Source organism: Zootoca vivipara, chromosome 12 (assembly GCF_965207765.1).
Source record: "Zootoca vivipara chromosome 12, rZooViv2.hap1.1, whole genome shotgun sequence".
NCBI lineage: Eukaryota > Metazoa > Chordata > Lepidosauria > Squamata > Lacertidae > Zootoca > Zootoca vivipara.
The window spans coordinates 28,190,213-28,209,457 of record NC_142595.1 but is presented as its reverse complement, the minus strand read 5'-3'; the positions used below and the strand labels follow the sequence as shown (position 1 = coordinate 28,209,457).

General features: G+C 40.8%; 3 protein-coding genes across 3 annotated transcripts; all 3 read right to left on the bottom strand.

The window, feature by feature from the left end:
• Window positions 1-5,654: 5,654 nt before the first annotated feature.
• LOC118077932 (olfactory receptor 2AP1-like) lies at window positions 5,655-6,593 on the bottom strand. The gene has a single exon (XM_035101654.3). It carries the CDS (start codon window positions 6,591-6,593, stop codon window positions 5,655-5,657), a length of 939 nt encoding a protein of 312 aa, XP_034957545.3.
• A 5,043-nt stretch (window positions 6,594-11,636) lies between these two features.
• LOC118077931 (olfactory receptor 2AP1-like) lies at window positions 11,637-12,602 on the bottom strand. The gene has a single exon (XM_035101653.3). The coding sequence runs from the start codon at window positions 12,600-12,602 to the stop codon at window positions 11,637-11,639; it is 966 nt and encodes a 321-aa protein (XP_034957544.3).
• A 5,358-nt stretch (window positions 12,603-17,960) lies between these two features.
• Window positions 17,961-18,926, bottom strand: LOC118077930 (olfactory receptor 2AP1-like). The gene has a single exon (XM_035101652.3). It carries the CDS (start codon window positions 18,924-18,926, stop codon window positions 17,961-17,963), a length of 966 nt encoding a protein of 321 aa, XP_034957543.3.
• Window positions 18,927-19,245: the final 319 nt, after the last annotated feature.

Below are 19,245 nucleotides of genomic sequence, written 5' to 3'. Positions count from 1 at the left end.
AAAGATAAAAATAAAACTAAATCTAGAATCTCCATTAAGAAATGTACTGGTGGTGAAGACTGATTATGATTATGAGGGGGGTTGTGCCCATGCCTGAGTCCAGGGGGACAGCTGGGTGGTAGACATAGCCTGTCCCCTGCTTTCCCCCTATCCAGGTGTTCACCCTTGGCTGACCTATGCCGGTGCCCTGGGTCAGCGGTACCTGAAAGGGTGCAGGGAGCTAGTTGAACCAGAGCCTATGCAACCACTCACTTTCTGTATTCAATAAAGTTGTGGCCTAATTTCTGGCACAAACCAAACTAAAATTTGAGTCAAGTGTGAATTTATTTAGCAGAAGGTCTCTGTGTCTGAACATGCAAATTCCACCCAGGTCTCCCAATCTTTTTTTTTTTTATAATAATTTTTATTAATTTTACAAACAAAACTAAACAAACTACACAAACATACAATATAACACTGTCCCTTCGTTTTCCCTCCACCCACTGGTTCACCTCTGCCACCAGTGAAACCCGTGTGCTTTGAGAATCAAAGGGGTCCATTGTAAGTTGGGTTTGGCCTCCCCCTCCCTCCTCCCCCCTCTTCCCCCCCCCTGCCACTGAAAGGACAGGAGTGGAGGAGCTCTGAGGATTGGTTTCCCCCAGCTCATTCATAAGCATACTTAGACAAATACAAAAATAACAATAATAGGGGAGAATTTTGACTCCCCAATTCTTATTACCTTAACCTTATACTTGTGACTTCCTCGATGGTCTTCCTCCTGGTTTTCCTTAAACAAAATCTAAAGTTTATGGCGGGTTTTCTATTTCAGTTTAAAATCCTTTTCTTATAATATTAACTCAACCCTCCTCCTTTTCCATGCTGCCCTCCCACAGGCCCCCTCCTGCCACAAGAGGAACCTGTGGGGCACAGCATTTCCAAGGTTCCATTATATCCCCTCCTCACCCCTCTGAGCACTCCCTGCCACTGAGTATCTCAGAGTAAGGAAAGAGTAGGCAGCTTTCTGCCTAAACCTAACTTAATTTACATTTACATAATTTACATTTACATAATTTACATTTACTTAATTTACATAAACTTAACTTACAAAAATTTACATTAACTTAAATTCTTTCCTAAGCCATTCTTATAACTCCCTCCAGAAAACACAGTTTTTTCCATTCATTTTTACACTCCATCTCCTCTCCCTAAGTCTTTTCCCCCAATTGGATCAGAATTTCCGTTAACAGGCCAAAATTTCAAAAACCGTCTTTCAGAGACTAAAAGCAGAATTTTTTAACTAGAATATTCACCCCACACCCATTCTTTCCCATATCCGTCTCCAGACCCTTGTCCCCCCCTGCCCCTGTCTTTCCCATTCCTCCCTGACATCACCCCACATTTCAACCCCTCCAGGATCTTCAAGTCCATTAATCGTCAAATTCCTTTGCTTCTCATTTTCTTGCTCTGCTTGATTTTCTTCCTTTTGAAGTCCATGCTTTGCTTCATCCCAGACATATTTTTTATAGTCCAAGTCCTCTTTAAAATTTTCATCTAGTTGTTTCTCCTGACATCCAGATTCAATCTCCACAGTCTCCAAGATCAAATTTTCCTCTAAATCTTGGACTTGGACTTCATCTTCGACTGCTGGTGAATTGGGATGTTGCCGTTCCTTATAGATATCCTCCCATATTTGTAGATAGTTTAGCACAGCCTCCTGGAAGGCTCGAGAGTACTTTGTTTTCATATTTCTCCTGACCGCAGACAAACAGGAGGTGGAGAACAAAGAGGTGCTGGAAAATTCCTTCCTCAGACGGTCGACTCCATTTTGGCTGTTCTTTTCCTTTGTCTTTTAACTCAATCACAACTCCATTCTTAATTCCAATATTGAATAGTTCTACCACATTTTCAGTCAATTTTTACTGATTACAACAATGCAATAAATCCACCCGGTCTTTTGACAGCTTGACAGCTTTTGACAGCTGTCAAAGCACTCTCCCCCTTAATAATGCTGTACCTCAAGGGGTGCCGGACTCGGGAGTTGAGAGGGTTCAAAAAAGTCTTTCTTTCTCTCGGGTCCACAGTCCCAGATGCCTTTTGTCGTTCAGCTTAAGATTATTTGAAGTGCCTCCCAGTTTTCCATTAGGAAGAGACCGACTTCCGTTTCTTTAAAGCCTCTCCTATTTTTCCAATTAACGAATTTAAAGTCCGTGATCGCAATTCCTCTTACTTTTTGGAAGTTTAAATTTGTTCGGAAGAATCTGCCGCTTGCCGGGTCAGGACTCGGAGCTTCACTTCTCGGAGGTAAGGTATAGCCCAAAATGGCTCCCGCGGTTCCACCCCGCCGGCTCTCGATCGCTCTATTGAGCTCTCGGGCAGCGGGGGATCCGCAAAAAACGGAGCAACCGCTGGGCACGTGAGTCACCGGGACTCTCTACCCGGTGTTTTTACGAGGAATCCGCTCGCTCTGCGGACTTCCCCCCCTCCGCGAAGCCAGGGACATCGGCGCGCGAGGTCCCTGCGTCCTTCTCTCCGCCGCGACAGACCGGAAGTCCTCCCAGGTCTCCCAATCTGGCCCTCATGATGTTCCTTAGGTCATACACCCTTCCCAGGCTTTAATGCTCCTTGAATGTTTTGGCCTGGGCTGGATCTACATTGATCTGTAAAAATGTTATTAAATATAACATTATATCATTCTCTCTCTCTTTTTTAAAAAATAGAGCCTATGCAACCACTCACTAGAGCTAGAGCCTATGCAACTAGAGCCTATGCAACCACTCACTTTCTGTAATCAATAAAGTTGTGGCCTAAATTCTGCCAAGAACCAAACCAAAATCTGAGTCAAGTGTGAATTTTTTTAGGGGGGAGGTCTCTGGATCTGAACACGCAAATTCCACCCAGGAATGTTCCCAAGATGTTCCTTAGGTCATACACGCTGCCCAGGCTTGAACACTCCTTGGCCTGGGCTGGATCTACATTGATCTGTAAAAATGTTATTAAATATAACATTATATCATTCTCAATGCAATTATCTATTGTTGAAGGCTCGCTGCTCTACCGTGCCCTCTGGTGTCACATTTTATTAACAGATTTTTTTTTGAGAGTCCCATGGACTGCAGAAAGATCAGACCTATCCATTCCAGGAGTGTGTGGCATGCTCTGGTCCATGGGGTCACAAAGAGTCGGACACGACTAAACGACTAAACAGCAACATCCCATCATCCCTGACCATTGGTCCTGCTAGCTAGGGATCATGGGAGTTGTAGGCCAAAAACATCTGCAGGGCCGAGTTTGAGGAAGCCTGTTCTAATTCATCCTCATGATTCAAATCACCACATATTGAAAATTTAAAGCAATCACGTTTGTTGTTCTTTACATAAATTAATAAAGACCCAGAGAATGAAGTTCCCGGCCAATTTGTGTTTAAGTACAAAGCTGACGTTTTCAATATTGTGGGGGGTGGGGTGGGGTGGGGTGTAAAGCAGTGACATCCTGAACCTAAAAAGGACCCAAAACCTGGGTAACAAAGGCTGCAGCCCTAACTGCTCTTACCTGAGAGTAAGCCCTGCTAAATCAAATAGGACCTTACTTCTGAGTAGACAGTAGGACTGCAGCAAAAAACACAGTTGGGAATTAGGGCTCTCTGTTTTATTGTCTCAACCAGAGAAAATGTAATATTGGAGATTAGGGAGTAATGAATATGAATAGATTGGGGGGAGGGGACTGAGGAGAGACCAGAAACCACAGGTAGCAAGACAAGGGACACTTTCTAGGGAGCAAGTCTCACACACAGTTGCTTGGGGTAAGAACTGCAGAGGGACCATAGTTGGGTTGTGGATGTGTTTTTCAGAAAAACATAGAATTGGAAGGGACCCTGCGGATCATCTAGCCCATCCCCCTGCAATGCTTTTTAGCTTGCATTGAACTCAAAAATCTTCAGTGCCTTTTTTATTATTATTAAGTCAGATAGGCAATTAACAGGCTTGTTTCACAAATAAGGGAGAAGGAGGGTTGCTGGCTTGGTTTGGTTTTACTTTGTTCTAATTTTTAGCATGTGCTTAGTAATTTCAGGCTGTGAGCCGCCCTGATATCTGTGGGTGGAGGGCAGTAGTAGTAGTAGTAGTAGTAGTAATGGTGATGATATTTTTTGCATGGCTTGGAGTAAGTGGGTGATGGCCAGCTGCTGGAAATGAATGGGGCCGGTGCTAAATGGTCTGGCTTGCTTTACAACCTTTAGAGACCTTGTGGGGGGCGGAGAAGGAGCCCACCCCCCTCAAAGAAGGAGGAGGAGGAAAGTGAAGGGGGGAGGCTTCCCCTCCCCGGGACAGAGCTGCCCGTAATGTTACACACAGGGCGTGACAGGGAGAGAGAGAAACCAGGGCAGCAGCTGCTGGTGCCGGTAAATGGGAAGGGAGGACTGGCATGCTACTACTCCCACCTCAGGCTCAATGTAGCTTAACAGGATGGGCAAGGGGACACTGCAAGCGCCCGCTGGGGCGGCTCTCCAGTGCCGTTTCCTCCATGGTGGCGGTGCTGGGTCCCAGACTCCACCTGCTCTCACCTCCCTTCTCACAGTTGGCACATGCTCGGCAGCCGGATGTTGAGGAATTTGGGGCAGGAAGTTTGGGAAGCGTGGCCTCTTTCCCTAGCATGGTCCTCCAGCTGTGCGGGGCGGGGAGGTGGGTGGGTGGTGGACTCTCCTCCTCCTCCCTCAGCGGCACTCTGGGACTGGGGAGGGGGAGAAGCTCAGCAGCCCACTCCTCGTTCGGACAGGCTCTGCTCTCTCAGGACTCCTTCCTGGACACTCAACTTGGCACCCTTCAGACATTTGTGCCCTGGTTCCCCGCGCCACTTGCGCCACTGGGTAGAGATGGGTCTGTATAGTGGTTAGAGTAGCAGAGCTGGACCTGGGAGACAGGGTTTCAAATCATATGTCATATACTGAATCAGACCTGTTTCGACCTCTGTGACTCAGGACATGGAGACATCAGAAATGGAATGCCTGTTTGCTTCTTCATTCCTGAGACCCCAGCTGTTTGCCATTTTAAGAGGTGTTTTCCTGTCCCACTATTCAAGAGGAAGAAGCAGGGGCACACAATTTATTAAATAGATGATTTCATTCTTCTTTTTCAAAAATAGTCATTTATTTATTTAATTTTATACCATGGACACACAGAAAAATATGAAAAATGTAAGTAAATACAAGAAAACAGAAAATCATTTACAAATAGAACATAAACGTAAGGCTGACTGAGACATTAAACAAAGAGATTAAACAATTTTGAGTGATTTTCAATTAATTTTTTTATCATTGACCAATTTCTTTTGATGGGATGATTGAAAACACTTTGAGACATTTATTTCAGGATTGTTTTTTTTTAAAAAAAATAGACACTAACAAATTCAGTAATGCCACAATCACTTCAAATTGAGAACGAAACACCATTTAAGAATGTGTATTATGATAAAATATGCATTTAAGTGTGTGTTTAGTTGTCATTTATATTTTTTATGCCAACTTCTTTTTCTTCAGGGAAAAACAACAACCCTAAAACTGTCATGCATTGCAAATATACAGCTCAACACATCCAAATCAGCGATGGAACTTTATATCACCCACCAAAAAAAGAGAAGCTAGAGAAAATAACCTTGTTGCTTCTTTTTCACATTAATTCACTTCATGAGAATTGCTTTGCAAGTTTACTAATTTTATTTCTCAGGGCATCTTGGACCTCCTTATTTCTCAGGCTGTATATGAATGGGTTGGCAAGAGGCGGCAAAACTGTGTAGAAGAGAGAGGAAATTTTTTGCATGCCTCTGTTGACTTCATCCTTTGGTAACATATACACAATCATTAGTGAACTATAAAAAATTGAAACTACAATCAAGTGAGAGGAACAGGTGGAAAAGGCCTTTCGTCTCCCAGTGGCGGAGGGTATTCTTAAGATGGCAGCAATAATATATGAATAGGATGTTAAAGTTAAAACAAAAGGAGGAAGTGTGAATATGACAGCCACGATGTAACTTGCACCTTCCAACACGCTGGTGTCACTGCAAGAGAGTTTAAGAAGAGGGAAGTAGTCACAAAAGTAATGATCCATTTCCCTGGAGCCAGAAAATGATAACTGTAGCATCAGAAGGAGTAATATAGAAAACCCTATAAAGCCATTGAGCCAAGATGCAGCGGCTAAATTGATACAAGTATTGGTTCTCATAGTTGTTGCATAATGCAATGGTTTACAGATTGCTAGATACCTGTCATAAGACATCACACAGAGTAAACAGCATTCTGCAGCTTCCAAGGAACCAAAGAGATACCACTGTGTGAAGCAGCCGTTGAAAGAAATCCTTCTGTCTCTAGTCAGGAGAGCGGAAAGCATTCTTGGAAATATATTGGAGCTGTAGCAAGCCTCCAAGAAGGAAAGATTCCCAAGAAAGAAGTACATGGGAGTATGTAGATGGTGATCAAGGACAACAAGGACAACAATCAACATATTTCCAGTTATGGTCACCATGTAAATGACTAGAAAAGTCAGGAAAAGAAGTGACTGCAATTCATAGAATCCCCCAAATCCCAGGAGGATAAATTCTGTAATTGTTGTCTGGTTTCTCAACATTGTGCAGAATGAAATCCTGTTGAAATGAGAAATGGATAAGTATCTTTAATGAGAGGGAGAGGTAATTAGTTGGCCATAAACATTTTGCAGAAATGTATTTTTATGATTATTGCTTCAACACAGTGACATAGCTACAGCTCTGGAAGATTATTTTGTGGGGCATGTTTATTTCATAGGCTAGTCCATTATTTCTGTTCCTTGCTCTGAAGGACCTCAGAGGAACCTGGCTGTCTTATTACTTAAGTTGCCTGGGCAACTCAGAAGAAGTAAAAAAAAAATACCTCTGTATTTTATGGACAAAGAGACATGTTACAAGATTTCAGTGAATGCAAAGTTCTCCACTAGGCACTGAACATACCACTATTATGGTGGCAGGTAAGCTCTCTAGAAAGACTGTTCCAAAACTGAAATACCACCCTTGAAAAGACCCCATGCTCTGATGGTTACTCACCTCTCTTCATTTATGTTCTTACAATGGTTTCACTCTGCTGCTGTTTTTTTCCATGCTAATATACACTATCATGACAACTGGTAACTGGTTGTTAGCAGTTCCCAGATCCTTCTCTTCATCTCATCACACTCAACGATAGTATAAATCTCAGTTCTGTGACATGAATGCTATGCCAATAATACAAAGTGGGGATATGTGTACTCTAGGATGTTGGTTTTATTAAGAAAAATACAGAAGTGACTGTTCAATCATCAGGGAGATAATATACTGCAAAAACAAGCAACATGGTAATGTATTGGATGGGGAGTGAGGGAATTCAGTGAAGCAAATTAAAGGACAGAACACTGCACCCCTCTGAGCCCAAAGATCATATGACAACCCTCTGGTCCTTTTGAGAGTCTGTATCTATCTCTTTGCCTATCTCTTTACCCTGCAACATCAGGGAATCAGTTGGTCAATCAGTTGGTTGATTGGTAAATCAGTTGGTTGATTAGATTTTTACCTTTATTGCTGGGAGTGCATGCCTACCTTGAGAAATAAGTTCTTTGGAGTTCAACACTCTTAGGGAACAGGTAGGAATTCCCTATCCTTGACTTGACATAACCATTTGGGAGCTGTTGTGCGTTTTTATAATCTGCTATGGGATAAGCCTGCCACCTGTAAATTAGGAGGAGGGATCCTGCATAAATTCAGTCTTAATATTACTTCTGAACATATTAGAAGCAGCTTTCCCCATCATAATAAGCACTGTTCCAGGAGGTCTTGTCCCTAACCATACTATAAAGTAGCTTTGAAGGATAGAATACCAAAAGTAGATTTACGTACGTACATGTAGGACTATCTCCTGGCAACCTAGCACTTTGAAAGCATGTCAAAGTGCAAGTAGATAAATAGGTACCGCTCTGGTGGGAAGGTAAACGGCGTTTCCGTGCACTGCTCTGGATCACGAGAAGCAGCTTAGTCAGGCAGCCCTGTTTAGGGAAGCTTTTAATGTTTAATAGATTATTGTATTTTAATCTGTTGGAAGCTGCCCAGAGTGGCTGGGGAGGCCCAGCCAGATGGGCAGGGTATAAATAAATAAATAAATAATAATAATGATGATAATAATGATAATATTTCAACACCTTTATTGGCATATATATATATAATATAAAAACAAAGACAAAACATACATCACATATAGGTCATTAGTATAAATAGTCACTCTACATCATACAGAAATAATGGAGAGCAGGAGGAGAGAAAGGCACACAAGGGATCCTCAGCTATCATTGTTGAAGGCTAGATGTATTGATTTTAATTACATAAATTCTGGACAAGTAGTGGGCCATAATTCTGGTAATTTCGGGGAAGTCATCCCTCAACAAGAGCTGGACCACTGTTTCCTTGTTGGGGAGGGTTCCAGGTCTTATAAAGGATAGAGGGGGACCAAAGTCGAAAAAATTGGAAAGGGGACAGTCCAGAATCATGTGAGCCATAGAGTCTACCTCTTTCTGGCCACAAGGGCATAATCTATTCCAGTAAGGGATGCCTTTGAGTCTAAATAATGATAATAATAATGCTGGCCACATGACTCGGAAGCTGTACGCCAGCTCCCTCAGCCACTACAGCGAGATGAGCGCCGCAACCCCAGCCAGAGTTGTCTGCGACTGGACCTAATGGTCAGGGGTCCCTTTACCTTTACCTTTATGTAGGATTGTAGTATGAACACTGACAACTGGGAAACACTGGCCTGTGAGCGCTCCAGTTGGAGAACAGCCTTTACCAAAGGTGTCATGGGCTTTGAAGAAACTTGATCTCAGGACACAAGGGAGAAACATGCTAAGAGGAAGGTACGCTTGGCAAATCCACACCGTGATCAACTCCCACCTGGAAACCAATGTCCCCACTGTGGAAGGACGTGTGGATCCAGAATTGGCCTCCACAGTCACTTACGGACCCTTTGTTAAAATCGTGTTTATGGAATGCAATCTTACTCGGCTATGAGTGATCGCCAAAGAAGAAGAAGATGTAGGAATATCAGTTTATTTCCATATGCTTGCCCTGTGTTTCACCACCAAAACAAAATCTAATGTAACTGTCAATTGGAAATATATTTACAACTTTCAAACCCCCTTTTTCTAGCTCCCATTCTTGGTGCTCAAATTCTCCATGGTGAAATTATACCAGGTTCATCAACCATTTTGGTCCAGTGGCTACAGTTGGGCTTTTGAGAAAGTGTTGTTTGTGACAGGAACATGTATTGTATATACAAGATGACCATCTTGTGTATGGGGGCTTGGCAAAACACAAAGTGGATGCCATAAGTGAAGCAGATGCCTTCAGGTGAAGAAAACAAATCAAAACACAATACACGAACAAAAAAAACCAGCAACCAAGGTATCATGTGTCTGGGTCAGAGGGGAAATATGTGGGAAGATATAAGGTGTCTCTAATTCTATGGCCTTGGGAAGCAGAAGTATGCAATGGGGGCGAGGAAAAATTATCAGAGGAGAGGGGGACGTAGATACTTAATGTTGGTCGTTGGTGCTGAGCCCCCATCCCATAGAGCCTGTGCTCTTATTTTGTGGTGTTGTTAATGTCATGTCAGTGCCCCAAACAAAACTATCATCCATGAACTGATATGGCATGTGGTGACTGACTTGGTGTCCATTACCAAAATCTGACTGGGTAAGTTGGCAGTGGGAGGAGGAGATTGACCTTACCTAGCTGTGCCCACCTGGATGGTGGTACCACCAGTCAAGGTAGGAGTTACTGGACGTATGGGATGTTGTGATGTAATGATGAAAACAAGATAAACAAAATTAAGGCTAGCTGTGAGGGGATGTTAAAGATAAGTATCATAGTCAGAGCTTTTTTTTCTGGGGGGATGCAGGGGTACGCATGCCCCTAAACATTTTGTGAATCTAAGTTTGGCCTCATTGAGGGACATTATTTCAATATGAGTAGGAAGATTAGTGTACCCCTAAACATTTTTTATATAAAAAGCACTGAATATAGTTGTATAATGAAGAGTATAGTTTCTTTTTATAATCATTTTTTATTGAAAGTTTTCAACACAGAATACAATAAAAGCCACACTAGCCTAAATAAAAATAAATCTTAACCTTTATTCTACACAAAGGAGGGTAAGCCCTCCTAGCTCTCACCTGGGAGTTCCTCCCTCTTCCCCCAGCCTCCCACCCTGGGAAATACTCCTTAACTTGCCCCTCACACAGGGGCAAAAAGGTTATGTTTTCTATTCATTGGGCTTTATCTGTAAGTGTGTAAAGGTGAAGGGAGAGATTTGCCAATTGTGTTATTGAGCTAAATCTGATCATATAGTTTGCATTGTATAATTCTGATTGTATGGCTTAGCCCCCCCATATCCCTGGGATGCTTTCCTCCTAAAATGCTTCTTAAAATGTTTTCCTCTTTGCCTCTCTGTGTGTCAAAGTGTAATGTAAGCAAAAGGAACAGTGAGACAGCTTCCTTCAAGGCTGAATAAGCTGGCCTTGTCTGGAACACAGAAGGAGAGGCAGAGAAAGGCTTATCAGCGGATGAGCTTGACGCTGGAAGTTGCTAGCTTGACGCATAAACTAGTCTTACTGAAGGCTTTATTGAGTCAGCATGTGTTTACAAGAAGGACCGGACACAGGAAGATCCATATATGTACTTGTAACCTATGACCCTCTTGTGTGCGCACACTTACAGAGTGGATTCCTGAGGAGGTGGGGAAGGAGCCCAAGGAGTGTATAAGAATCTTTGCAAATTTGTCTGTCTTTACACTTGTCGTGAAGGTGATCACCAACAGTCTCTTAAATTTAAGAATTAAATTCTTTCTCTGGATTCAACCCTCGGTGTCGTTATTGACTGTCCCTGCCCCTGCCTGGGCGCAACTTAAGGACCCTTATTAGCAAATAAGGCTACAAAGGAACATGACAATAGATTGCAATATTCATTTTTATGTATAAGTATTAGAGCTAACAGATAAAAAGTAATGAACCCTAGCACAAGAAGAAAACTATTCAGTATTTTGAAACATCAGCAAAGTTTAGGGGTGAAACTGAAGTTTGATTGGTCCACAATGTAAGCAAAAAATCGACAATTTCCAGAGTAACACAAAGATTAGAATGTATTTGGATATTACCCTTCTCCAAACATTTCAGTATATGTCTTGGATTGAAAGCCATACCAAAATGTGTAAAAATGTGTATATTAGAATAGAGTGTGTCTAGAAATATGTGAGATAAAAGATTAATTTAAATATCTACCTAGTTGAGCAGGGGATTCAGGTAGCGCTGTGGTTTAAACCACAGAGCCTAGGGTTTGCCGATCGGAAGGTTGGCGGTTCGAATCCCTGCAACGAGGTAAGCTCCCATTGTTCAGTCCCAGCTCCTGACCACCTTGAACATTTAATATGAATTTTCATACTTTTTTTTTTTTACAGAGTAATGGAAACAAGTTGGATTGGGTTTATGAATGTATACATTTGAAACTGACTTGGAGTGTAAATAGAGGAATCAGCTGATCCCTAACTCTGAAATCTGTGCCACCCACATAAGGAAAGTGCTGGGGGCGGCATGGAGACAACACATAGCATGTTGCTTCTATCACACATGACCACACTTCATGTGTCTTCCTTTGTGTGGCACAAACCTACCAATATTATTTCTCAGGGCATTTTTGACCTCCTTGTTTCTCAGGCTATATATAAAGGGGTTGGCCAAAGGGGGCAAAGCTGTGTACAAGAGAGAATAAATCTTTTGCATCTCTCTGTTGACTTCAGCCTTGGGTAACAAATATAAAATCATTAGTGAACCATAAAATATGGATACCACAACCAAGTGAGAGGAGCAGGTGGAAAAGGCCTTTTGCCTCCCAGTGGAGGAAGGGATTTTCAAGATGGCAACCATTATATATACATAAGAGGTTAAAGTTAAAACAAAGGGAGGGAGTGTGAATATGGCAGCCACAAGAAAACCCAACATTTCCATCAAGCTGGTGTCACTGCAAGAGAGCTTAAGAATAGGAAAGTAGTCACAATAGTAATGATTAATTTCATTGGGGCCACAGAATGTTAACTGTAGCATCAGATTGAGCAATATCAGGAAGGCTATAAATCCATTGGACCAAGATGCAGCTGCCAATTGGATACAAGTTTGGGTGCTCATCATTGTAAAATAATGCAGTGGCTTGCAGATTGCTAGATACCTGTCATATGACATCACACAAAGTAAACAGCATTCTGTAGCTACTAGGGATCCACAGAGATACCATTGAATTAAGCAGCCAGTGAAAGAAATCCTCCTATCTCCAGTCAAGAGAGCTGGCAGCATCCTTGGAAATAAATTGGAGCAATAGCACATCTCCAGGAAAGAGAGATTCCCCAGAAAGAAATACATTGGGGTGTGAAGATGCTGATCAAAAACAACCAGGACAACAATGAGAATGTTTCCAGTCATTGTCACAACATAAATCACTAGAAATGCCAGGAAGAGAAATGTCTGCACTTCGTAGAATTCCCCAAATCCCAGGAGGATGAATTCTGTAATCTCTGTCTGGTTTTCAAGCTTCATCTAATAGGGAAAAAGTCAAATCCTATTGAAAAGAGCAATTTTTAGAAATGAAATAATGGATGAGTGCCATTGTAACATTAATGCAATAAGTTTGAGATCTGATGTTGTCACACAAGTGGTAGAGCATTGCCATATAATAACAACCTTGGGATTGTGCAACATTTTTCAAAAGTGCAAGATATCCATTGAATTAGACTGCTGTGCTAAGCCAGTAAAACAGCTTTTGTGTGAGTAAGCTACTACAACGGGTTTCACTCATTTTCATAGGCACACTGAAACATTATATTAACAGGTAGTGAGAAGCTGATGTAAGGCTCAATGGAGAAAACATTAGTTGAAGGCACTTGACCTAATCTCTTTTCATATTCACCTTACCATGGTCATGATGCATGCTCAGAATCCCATGGTAGGTAGGGATGGAGGAAGGAAGAACTACCCTGAACACTGTTGCTTCTTGAGCTTAGGTTATGGTCTATTATAGCAATGCACTGAGAAATTCACAATGCATATGTGAATATGAGAAATTATATAAAAAATAAATGTCTTTCAAAAAATTGGAAACTAATGAAGTACTTTTCTATAACATAATGTCCTGTGGTATTGATTTTTCATGCGTTCAGTTTTACTTGTAAACATGAAGTAGACTGCCAATCCTGATTCACAAATTGCCCTTCCAACACTTTTGTAGTAGCCTTTTCAGGGCTTCCTTTACATCCTTGTTTTTCAAACTGTATATAAGATGGTTAGCTATGGAGGGAAGGACTGTGTAGAGAGCAGAAACAATCTTATTGAAATATCTCATGGTTTTCATTGAGGTATCAGATATACAAGGATCAATACCCCATAGAAAATAGAGATGACAGTTTTCTAACATGTAGAAACCTTTTTGTGAAATCCTAACTTTATTTATATGGATTTCATATCATTTTAAAAAAAAACCTAGAGTCTTCTTCAGCTGTCAGTACCACTCTTTTAATCTCATTGCTGAGTTTATTTGGAATCAATGATCAACATCATATTAATGATGAATTAATATTAAGAATAGGAATGGAAAACAAAATATAAGTTCAACAATACCTTATACAGGTGGGTTGCTTTGGGTTGCCCTGGGCAAGATAAAGCAACTAACTATTAAAAACAAACAAACAAATAAATAAATAAAATGGGGGATGGGCGGACAGCTTCATCAATTTCTCTAAGAATTTTTTTTTGAATTATGTGAGCTGAAAATTTGCATTCTCCAAATTTTAATACGCAGCACACAAAGCAAAATGTAGATATTAAGGAGAAATGTGAATAAATAAAAATGCACATATCAGTAAAAAATATCATGCAAAATGCATTATAATTGTGAAACTTGTTTGCAAAGTTACATATCTCCATCAGGAATGCAGACAAAAATGCACAAACGTATTGATGAATTTTCATGGCGTCTTTTGTTTATTTTTCATATATTGAAAAGCATTCAAACTGATACAAAAAATTGGAGAATTCTTAAGACTAGAAAAGTGATAACTTTGTATATGCCAAAAAGTAAGAAATGTTTACCTTTCCGGTGAGGTTTCTCAGTGCTATTTTACTGATCCATAAGTTCCCTGCTTATTGTGGACAGAAGAAAACATTATAAGGTCCTTTGCTTCTCCTGAAGTCATCTAATATCATTGCCTCTTTCACTATCGGGAGTTATGCATATCTAAATATGTAAAGCAGTTTTGTTGCCCTGTGAGATTACAAGGTGTCTTCAGGTGTTTTTAGGTGAAAGAAATAATAATTTACTCCCTCCACTTCTAATTACTAGAACAACAAACACTTTTACGGACACATATTTTAAGTGCGTAAGTGTATTTAAAAATGCTGTCCTTAAGAGAATATGATGGCAGAATATGACTCTCCCAGGATGTTGGTTTTATTAAGGGACAGAGCCATCTGGGAAATAAAATATTTCAAAGCACTCAGAAAATGGAAAAAGGAAAGTTTCTCAGGCACTGATTTTTTATTGCCACTAAAACAGATGTGTGCGTTTGAGCCTTTGGGAAAGCTGTCAGAGCAGGATTTTATATATAAGAATCCTATGTTGAGTAACCAAGCTTGACAGAGCATACCCTAAGAGAGTAGTGGGTAATAGCAGCCTTAAGTAAAGCTTCACAAACATTACAAGCTGACCTTTCAAGAAAAAGAGCAAAGGTACCTTCTAGCTATTTAAATTGCCATTTAGGTAATAGTCAATAACACCAGAAACAACTTTCAGGGTAGCATAAAGAAACACTGGCATGTAGAACAACACATATCTGGTTGTCAGGATGAGCCAATTAAGCTGTTCAGAAGAACCAGGAACATGCTGGCAAGAAGTGAATTGAGAGAGCATAGGATGACCTATCCCAATAGTTTACCAGAAACAAGTGCACCAAAAGGAGAACAGTGTCTGTGAACATTGTGCGGATTTCAGGTACAAAATGTGGGAGGATATGAAGAACACACTTTGTGGCCTGTATTAGTGCCTGTGTACTATATTCTATTAAAAGCAACTGCCAATAAAATTATGTGAAGAGATGATCTAGGGACATTCAAAGAACAAATTAGTGGGACATATTTGTTATATGTAAAATAAAAATAAAAATGGGCTAAGCCAGTCACTTTATGAAACAAAATTATTCTGTAAATGCTTTAAGGTTTGGGGCTCCAGAAAAAAGGTGCATACAAATGTTAATGGGATTTTTTTTTTCAATTACATATTTTATGTAACAAAAATGAGTCAAAAAAACAACAACCCTGCTTTATGCATGGCATAAACAAATCAATTTTATAATAGCAATCAAAAGAACCATTAAAGTTACCATAGAAGATAATGAGAATATAATGACATGCATAAACAATGGGTTTTGTATCATTCTGCCCCACCTACGGGGCACTTAGATACAAAGCGTAAATTGTATGAGAATGGTCATTATTTACAAAAATTTAATGACAAAAACAATTTTTATTGTGAGAGATCATAATCAGCCTTACAATTTGTTACTTAAAATCTAAATTACATATCAAAACTAACAGTGTTTCACAGATATCATAGACTTTATGGCAGGTTTTCTTAACAAAACATCAAAACAAAATATAAGCCGCACCCGAATATTAGCCACATCTTTAAAATTCAAGGGGGGTGGGTGGAGAAAAAAAGAAAATACCCAAATATAAGTTGCTCCCTTAAAATTCCACAGGCACTCACACCCATTCCGTTTTATCGTATACCTGTAATATCGTAAAAGCCTATTTGATGCAATATCATAAAGGCCAATTTCTGTAAGGTCGTGAATTTAAGCCACACTTTAATTATTCATGGTTGGAATTTGGGGGAAAAGTGAGGCTTGTATTCAGGCCAATACGGTGTGTGTGTGTGTGTGTGTGTGTGTGTGTGTGTGTGTGTGTGTGTGTGTGTATAACAACAACAACAACAACAACAATTTATTTATACCCCACCCATCTGGCTGGGTTTCCCCAGCCACTCTGGACGGCTTCCAACAGAAAAATAAAATACAGTACTGTAATCTACTAAAGATTAAAAGCCTCCCTAAATAGGGCTGCCTTCAGATGTCTTCTAAAAGTCTGGTAGTTGTTTTTCTCTTTGACATCTGATGGGCTGCTCCCAATTGAGTGTTAAAAGCAATACAGCATTAAATATTAAAAACTTCCTTAAACAGAGCTGCCTTCAGGTGTCTTTTAAAATCAGGATAGCTGTTTATTTCCCTGACATCTGATGGGAGGGCATTCCACAGGGCGGGCACCATTACCGAGAAGGCCCTCTGTCTGGTTCCCTATAACCTCGCTTCTCGCAACAACAGAACCGCCAAAAGGCCCTTGGTGCTGGACCTCAGTGTCTGGGCAGAACGATGGGGGTGGAGACGCTCCTTCAGGTATACTGGACCGAGGCCATTTAGGGCTTTAAAGGTCAGCACCAACACTTTGAATTGTGCTCGAAAACGTACTGTGAGCCAATGGAGATCGTTCAAGACAGGTGTTATGTGGTCTCGGCGGCCGCTCCCAATTACCAGTTTAGCTGCCACATTCTGGATCAGTTGTAGTTTCCGGGTCACCTTCAAAGGTAGCCCCACATAGAGCACATTGCAGTAGTACAAGCAAGAGTTAACTAGAGCATGCACCACTCTGGCAAGACAGTCTGCGGGCAGGTAGGGTCTCAGCCTGTGTACCAGATGGAGCTGACAGACAGGTGCCCAGGACACAGAATTGACCTGCGCCTCCATGGACAGCTGTGAGTCCAAAATGACTCCCAGGCTGCGCACCTGGTCCTTCAGGGGCACAGCTACCCCATTCAGGACCAGGGAGTCCTCCACACCTGCCCACCTCCTGTCCCCCACAAACAGTACTTCTGTCTTGTCAGGATTCAACCTCAATCTGTTAGCCGCCATCCATCTTCCAACTGCCTCCAAACACTCACACAGCACAACTATTTTCACTTCCACAATAAACACTTATGGAGACAAAGGACAATGCATAGAATGGTGCTTCTTTTACACATTCACAAACTTCTTAGCAGTTGCTTTGCATGATACAAGGCTACCAATATTATTTCTCAAGGCATTTTTGACTTCTTTGTTTCTCAGGCTGTATATAAATGGGTTGACTAGAGGGGGCAAAACTAAATACAAGAGGGAGGAAATTTTCTGCATCTATCCGTTGCCTTCCCCCTTTGGTAACATATACACAATCATTAGTGAACCATAAAAGATTGAAACCACAATCAAGTGAGAGGAGCAGGTAGAAAAGACCTTTTGCCTCCCAGTGATGGAAAGGATTTTCAAGATGGCAACAATTATATACACATAAGATGTTAAAGTTAAAGGAAAAGGACGGAGTATGACTATGGCATCCACAAACAAACCCAACATTTCTATCAAGCTGGTGTCACTGCAAGAGAGCTTAAGAAGTGGGAAATAATCACAAATGAAATGATTAATTTCATTGGGGCCACAAAACGTTAACTGTAGCATTAGACTGAGTAATACAGAATTATACCTGAATATAAACTGCTCCCTTAGAATTCTGCAGGCACTCACACATGTTTCATTTTATCATATGTTTGTTTCAGCAGCGATATCGTAAAAGCCAATTTTTGTAAGGTTGTGAATTTAAGCCGCACTTGAACTTTTCATGCTCGGTATTTGGAAAAAAAAGTGAGGCTTATAGGCCAAGACGGGATGGAGATACACACACACACACACACACACACACACACACACACACACACACAAAAGATGGTATATATAACAACAACCATAGCACAACTATTATCATTTCCACAATAAACACTTATGGAGGCAAAGGACAGTACATAGAATGTTGATTCTTTTACACATTCAAAAGCTTCTTAGCAGTTGCTTTGCATGATACAAGGCTACCAATATTATTTCTCAAGGCATTTTTGACTTCTTTGTTTCTCAGGCTGTATATAAATGGGTTGACTAGAGGGGGCAAAACTAAATACAAGAGGGAGGAAATTTTTTGCACCTCTCTGTTGCCTTCCCCCTTTGGTAACATGTACACAATCATTAGTGAACCATAAAAGATCGAAACCACAATCAAGTGAGAGGAGCAGGTGGAAAAGGCCTTTTGCCTCCCAGTGGTGGAAGGGATTTTCAAGATGGCAACAATTATATATACATAAGATGTTAAAGTTAAAAGAAAAGGGGGGAGTGTGAATATAATAGCCACAAGGAAACCCAACATTTCCATCAAGCTGGTATCACTGCAAGAGAGCTTAAGGAGCGGGAAGTAGTCACAAAAGTAATGATTAATTTCATTGGGGCCACAAAACGTTAACTGCAACATCAGACTGAGTAATATCAGGAAAGCTATAAATCCATTGACCCAAGATGCAACTGCTAATTGGATGCAAGTCCAGGTGTTCATGGTTGTAAAATAATGCAGTGGTTTACAGATTGCTAGATACCGATCATAAGACATCACACAAAGTAAACAACATTCTGCAGCAAGCAAGGAACTGCAAAGATACCACTGTATAAAACAGCTGGTGACAGAAAGTCTTCCATCTCCGGTGGAGAGGGATGAAAGCATCCGTGGAAATACATTGGAACTGTAGCAAGCCTCCAAGAAGGAGAGGTTTCCCAGGAAGAAATACATCGGTGTATGAAGATGCTGATCAAAAACAATAAGGACAACAATGAGAGTGTTTCCAGCCATCATCACAACATAAATTACTAGAAATGTCAGGAAGAGGAGTGTCTGCACTTCATAGAATTCCACAAATCCCAGGAGGATGAATTCCTCAGTCTTTGACTGGTTTTCCAACTTCATCTAATTGAGAAATGTCAGATTCTATTAAAAAAAAAGGAATAACAAATAATAGAAATAATTGATGAGTCCATTGTCACATTAGTGCAAGAGGTTTGAGAGCTGATGTTGCCATACAAGTGGTAGAGCTTGTGTATTAGTGTCATTGAATAGAATGAGCACAGTTCGTCTTGGGGTTGTGTAACATCTTTCACCAGTGCAGGGCACTGATTTAGCTATTATGCTACACCATAGATGCACTGAAATGTTATATCATCAGGTAGTAAAAAACCTAAGTAGGAATTTTACAGTGGAGAAAACATTAGCAAAAGGAATTCAACCT

What these genes read in the sequence shown, in the direction of transcription:
- LOC118077932 (XM_035101654.3), bottom strand. Translation starts at nt 6,593, where the DNA reads ATGTTGAGAAACCAGACAACAATTACAGAATTTATCCTCCTGGGATTT.
- LOC118077931 (XM_035101653.3), bottom strand. Translation starts at nt 12,602, where the DNA reads ATGAAGCTTGAAAACCAGACAGAGATTACAGAATTCATCCTCCTGGGA.
- LOC118077930 (XM_035101652.3), bottom strand. Translation starts at nt 18,926, where the DNA reads ATGAAGTTGGAAAACCAGTCAAAGACTGAGGAATTCATCCTCCTGGGA.